At 49.4% G+C, this 6,317-nt stretch overlaps 1 protein-coding gene across 1 annotated transcript in view; it reads right to left on the bottom strand.

Annotated features, from left to right (window-relative positions):
- The window catches only part of SHANK3 (SH3 and multiple ankyrin repeat domains 3), a gene marked incomplete at its 5' end in the record, with an annotated part of 48,406 nt that overhangs the window by 34,787 nt on the left and 7,302 nt on the right, over window positions 1–6,317 (bottom strand). The window contains 1 exon segment of the mRNA XM_019668547.1: window positions 1,988–2,498. Coding sequence (XP_019524092.1) covers window positions 1,988–2,498 — 511 coding nt within the window.

The following is a 6,317-nucleotide window of genomic DNA, read 5'->3' as shown; positions in this document are numbered from 1 at the left end:
GGGGGGGGGGCCCCTGAATCCCCTTCGGGACCTGCGTCCTCTACCCCTCGGACATCTGCCCCTGACGCCCACGCCCTCCCCGTGCTGAGCGGCTAACCCCGGCCGAGCCCGAGGCCTCGGTCCTCCCCCGCGCCCTGCTCAAAAGCCTGCACTGGCTCCCTAGTACCTAGGCCGACCAGCCTCGCGTCCTCAGCCCATAGCCAGGCTCCCTGGGCCTGACAATTAGCTCCACTCCAGTCACATGCTTGGTACCGTCCTTTCCTTCCTCTGGGCTGTGCATGCTGCTGTCCCCAACACCTCAACCATTCTGACCCTGCTGCTACTGCCAGTCACGACACTGTCTGGGCTCCACAGCCAAAGACCTTTCTTTCTCTGGCCTGCTGTCACGCTGGCTGGCCGGGACTCTGCCACCACATTCCTGGGGGGGGCTACGGCTCCATGCCAGGCTCTGCCAACAGGGGGCACTAGGGGGTCACCACCTCCCTCGTAGCCACCCACCCTGTAGCCACCCACCCTGCATCGCAGCTCAAATGGCCACTTTCTCTCCTTGGACCAAAGGTGATCTCTCCTCCAGCGGCCCTCTCGGCCAGGTGCACCAAACTTCCTAGACCACGACCTGGCCACTCACAGGAAGACCCCCTTACCTGGATCACTGCCCACCTAACTGTGTCTCAGCCCTGGGCCCCAGCTGGCAATGTCTTTCTGAGCCCTTTAAGGACTTCCCGCTGTTAGCTCCCACCACATCGGGCATCCTAGAAAGCTACTAAATGTTTGCAGAAAAATAATTCTGCTGTCCCCACAGAGCAGTGAGCTAGAGCCCCACACACACCAGGTCTTAGTTTACTGTTTGCTGAAAGGTGATTGAATATCCAAAACATAAACGGAAGCAGGGCATCCACACAGCTCCAGCTCAGGAGCAGCCCTCTGCAAAACCAAAACATCCCAAACTCTGTTCTTTTAGCCACTGCACTGCTCCCCCTTAGAAAAATCCATGGGACATGGAAAAGCTTGGGGGAGAATTGAGGTGACTGGGGGCAGGACAGACAGCCTTGGAGTCTGGGCATAGACATGGACAGAGAGAGACAGACCAAGGGTACAATGGCTTTTCGAGGCTCCTGCTCAATACCCAGGCTTAGAAAATTTGGGAGTCAGGGCTGCCGGGGGCCCAGTTATGCTGCTTCCTCGCCCCACCTGAGCATCAGGACCCTCATCTGTGATGCGGTGTTAACAGAGCACAGCCTCCTACGGGGTCAAGGCTAAGTGAGATGATACAGCCCAGCGGTCTTCATGAAAACAGGCTGTTTGTGTGACTCTCACTAACATTTCTCAGGCATCTTCTGTGTGGCTCTGGAGAAACTGTAGGAAACGCCCCCTGCCCTCCAGATAGGCTGCCCTGTGCTGAGGGCTGGGGTCCCAATAGCGACCCCTCACCTGCCCAGGTTCCAGAAGCAAATGATTTTGGTGGGATGAGTCCCACCTTGACGGTGAGAACCCAGGCACAGAGTGCTTAGCTGACCTGTCCAAGGCCATAGTCAGCAGAGGCAAGGTCTGCACTGGGCCCAGCCATCTGTCTGCAAAACTGGTGCCCACCCTCCCACGGCCCACTGCACAGCCCACAGAGGCTGGGGCGCTCTGGTGGGCCTCCAGCCCTATGTTCTGGGGATGCCAACTTCCTCACAGGCCCCTGGTTGTCAAGGTCCCATCGCTCATGGTAAAGGATAAAGTAGAACCATAGTGTCCTGGGCTGGAGGGCCAGGAGGAAGACCAAGACGCCCCTTTGAGGACAAGGCTGGGGGTTACCTGTAAGGTTCAAGCCCTCACGAACAGGAGGCTCCATTCCCTAACCCCACGCCACACACCACCCAGCCCTGCCCTCACCCCAGCCCTCACCCTCCTCCCCGGCACCGCAGAAACCTTTCTAAACCAGGGGTCTGACCAGACCCTCTCCTCCCAACACGCTCCCTCAGCTGCCCACTGTCCTCAGGGCAAGTCCAGTTCCAACCAGAGATCAGCGGAGGGGGGAGCCTGCCCTGGTCCACAGGGTGTCACCTGCTTCCCTTCTCCACATGGGGAGGTCAGTCTGGGGGCCTGGGAGTCCCCTACCCCAAGCCTCAGCCCATCAGACACCACTAGGCTTCTCCCTGCCTCTCCTGTTAGCTCCCCTTGGCTTGGGTCCTGGCACCCCACCCCCTGGACCCTGCCTGGGCTTCCATCCTACCTGATCTTGCTGTGGATGCCCCGGCCTGCCGCAGGGCCACTGATGTCGTTCTCTTGGTCACCATCCCGTTCCCTGTCCCGGTCTTTCTCCTCCTGCAGCCGCTGGAGCAGCAGCTGGTGGGGAAGGCTTCGCAGCGACGGCCCAGGTGAAGCTGCCGACTGCACCTCACCCTTCAGATTGATGTCGCTGGCCGAGCGCTGCAGGGGCCGAGGGGAGGCCAGGCCACTGGGGCCGGCCAGCCGCCGCCGCTTTGCGTAGGTGGGGGTTTCCCTGAATGGTACTGGGGAGGAGGGGGCATAGGTGAGACTCTGGGCAGCCAGATACAGTGACCAACTTGTCCCAGTTGGCCTGGGCTTTCCAAATTTTAAAACTAAAGTCCTATGTCTCAGAATCTGCCTTAGTCTCAAGCAAACCAGGACAGTTGGCCACTCTCTGAGTGAAGCCAGCATTGGGGGTCACATTCCAAACTGGATCCACTTCGGGGGTAGAGCCACTCGTCCTGTCTGCCCCACTGAGGTCCTGGGGATGCTCAGATCTGCACTTGGAACTGCCCGTTCACAGGCTTCAGGGGAGACAGAACAGGCCACAAATCTGGCGAGATATGGTAACAAATCTCACCAGACTACTGCTGCATGGGACCATTTGCAGGTGACTATAACCAGGGAAACTGTTAAAGACCATCCAGCCCAGGGGCTGGCAAACTTCTGGAAAGAGTCAGAGAGTAACTATTTCAGGCTCTGTAAGCCATGGAGTCTCTGCTGCAAGGACTCAACGCTGCCGCTGTAGCACAAAAAGGGCCACAAACGATAATGTAAGCCAAGAGTGTGGCTGGGTTCCAACAAAACTTTATTTAAAAAGCAGATGGAGATTATAAAAACACGATCCAACTATGTGCTATTTACAAAAGAATCACTTTAGATCCAAAGACACAAGTAAGTTAAAAATAAAGGGATAAAGGAAGATATTTCATGTAAACAGCAACCAGAAGAGAGCTAAGTAGCTATATTAATATCAGACAAAATAGACTTAAAGACAAAAAGTGTTACAAGAGACAGAGGACATTATATATTGATAAAAGGGTCAATTCGTAAATAGATTAACAATTATTAACATATATGCATGGAACAGAGTATCAAACAAAAATATGAAACAAACATTGACACATTTGGAGAAATAAGACAGTTCTACAATAATACTTAAGACTTCAACACCTAACTTTCAATAATGGCTAGAACATCTAGAGACAAGATCAATAAGGACATAGAAGACTTGAACCAATTAGACCTAATATACAGAGAGGGGGCATACACTCCACAAAACAGTAGCAGAATACATGTTCTTAAGTGCACACGGAACATTTTCCATGATAGACCATATGCTACACCAAAAATCAAGTCTTAATAAATTATTAAAGACTGAACTCATACAAAGTAACTTCTCTGATCACAGTGGAATGAAACTAGAAATCAAGTACAGAATAAAACTGGAAAATTCACAAATATGTGAAAATTAAACAACACACTCCTACACAACCAATGTGTCAAAATAGAAATCACAAGAAAAATTTAAAAACACTTAGAGAAAATGAAAACAAAAACACAACACACCAAAACTTATGAGGTGTAGCAAAAGCAGTACTAACAGGGAAATTTATAGCTGTAAACACCTACGTTTAAAAAGGACAGAGGAGGGCCACCCAAGTGGCTCAGTTGGTTAAGAGCTCGCTCAAGAGTGTGAGCTCTGAGCAACAGCGGTTTGAGTCCCGGCCCGAGCTGAGCAGCTGCTGAGCTGCCAACAGATGGCAGGATGGCTCAGCTTAAAAAATTTAAAAAAAGGATAGAGGTCTCAAATCAATATCCTAATTATACATCTTAATGAACTAGAAAAAGAGAAGCAAGCCAAACCCAAAGCTAGCAGCAGCAAGGAAATAATAAAGGTTAGACAGAGATCAAAGAAATAGAGAATAGAAATACAGGGAGAATCAATGAAACCAAAGTTGTTTCTTTGAAAATATCAACAAAATTGACAAACCTCTAGCTAGACTAAGAAAAAAAAAAGAGGGGCGGCCAGTTAGCTCAGATGGTTAGAGCGCAGGCTCATAACACCGAGGTTGCCAGTTTGATTCCCACATGGGTCAAGGAGCTATGCCCTCCGCAACTAGATTGAAGACAACTATTTGACTTGGAGCTGATGGGTCCTGGAAAAACACACTGTTTCCCAATACAATTTCTTAAAAAGAAAAGAAAAGACAGACACAAATAACTAAAATCAGAAATGAAATGTGGAGGGCCAGCTGAGTGGTTCAGTTGGTTAAGAGCGTGAGCTCTGAGCAATAGGATCGCCGGTTCAATTCCCACATGGTCCAGTGAGCTGCGCCCGAGCTGAGCTGCCGCTGAGCTGCCAACAAGTGGCAGAGTGTCTCAGCTGGTGAGAGCACGTGCTCCTAACAACAAGGTTGCCAGTTCTACTCCCGCATGGGATGATGGGCTACACCCACCCGCAACTAAGATTGAACACGGCACCTTGAGCTGAGCAGCTGCGAGCTACCGATGGGCGGCCAGATGGCGACTGGACTTGGCAGCTGAGCTAGCTGCGCCCTCCACAACTAAGATTGAAGGACAACAACTTGGCTGTTCCCCTTCCCCAATTCCCCAATAAAATCTTTTTTTAAAAAAGAAAGAAATGAAATGTGGAGTATTACTACCAATCTTACAGAATTAAAAAGGAACATGAGAGAATACTATGCACAATCATATGCCAACAAATTATTTTAGATAAGCTAGATGAGATGGACAAATTTCCAAAACTCACTCAAGAAGAAATAGAAAATCTAAACAGATCTATAACAAGCAAAGAGATTGGGTCGGTAATCACAAATCACCCCACAAAGAAAACACCATTATTGATGAATTCTACCAAACATTTAAAGTGGAATTAACACCAGTTCTTCTCAACTCTTCCAAAATATCGAAGAGGAAGGAACACTCCTAACTCATTCCGTGAGTGATTACAACATGAGTAAAGGACTTCACATTTCTCCAGACATCCGCGGCCAACAAGCACATGACCAGATGCTCAGATCATTAGTCACAGAAAGATGGGAGTCGGAACCATGGTCAGATCCCAGCGCACTCTGGAATAACTACAGTTTTTTAAAAACTGATAAGAACAAGTGTTGGTGAGGATTTGAAGAATTTGGAACCCTCATACATCACTGGTGGGAACATAAAATGGAGGGAAACAGTTTGGCAGTTCCTCAAAAACTTAAATATAGAATTATGATGTGACCCAGGGATTCCACTCCTAAGTATATACCCAAAATAACTGAAAACAGGTATTCAAAACACATACATTTCACACATGTTCACAGCAGCAATATCACAACGGCCAGAAGGTGGAAACAACCCAAGTGCCCATCGAAGGATGGATGGACAAACAAAATGTCATGTACACAAACAAAAGAATACTATTCAGCCACAAAAAGGAATGACGCAGTGACATATCCTGCAAACTGGACGAAGCTTGGAGTCAGCTGAGTGAGAGAAGCCAGAGACCAAGGGCCACAATAGTGTGTGATTCTATTCATACGAAGTGTCGGGGCTCGGTGACTACACAGACAGAAAGCACGTGAATGGCTGACGGGCTGACACAGAGAATGTGGCATAACCGCCGAGGTGCACAGGGCTTCCTTCTGGGGTGACGAAAACGTTTTGGAATTCAATAGAGTTGGCTGCACAACATTGTGAATGTACTAAATACCACTGAATCATTCAATTTAAAGTAGTTAATTTTACGTTATACGAATTTCATTTTACATGAAATTTAGATCCTCAATTTTAAAGGCTCAGTTGAAAACAGAAAAAGCCGACTGTGGGCTGGACTTGGCCGCTGGCTGTTTGCCAAACCGTTCTAGACGCATTACGCGGCATGTTGGCCAGCAGCCAGCAGCCTCACCTGGTGCTTGGGCTCAGTAGAAATGCAGAGCCCAGGCTCCCGACCTGCTGAGTCGCACATTAACGCAACCCGTGTGACTCAAATGACATTAATGTCCCTAGTGCACTGAGGGACAGAACATGTGCTTGAACGTGTATGTGTTGGG

This window comes from Hipposideros armiger, unplaced genomic scaffold, assembly GCF_001890085.2.
Source record: "Hipposideros armiger isolate ML-2016 unplaced genomic scaffold, ASM189008v1 scaffold_530, whole genome shotgun sequence".
Lineage (NCBI taxonomy): Eukaryota > Metazoa > Chordata > Mammalia > Chiroptera > Hipposideridae > Hipposideros > Hipposideros armiger.
This window is presented reverse-complemented; position numbering and strand designations above follow the sequence as displayed.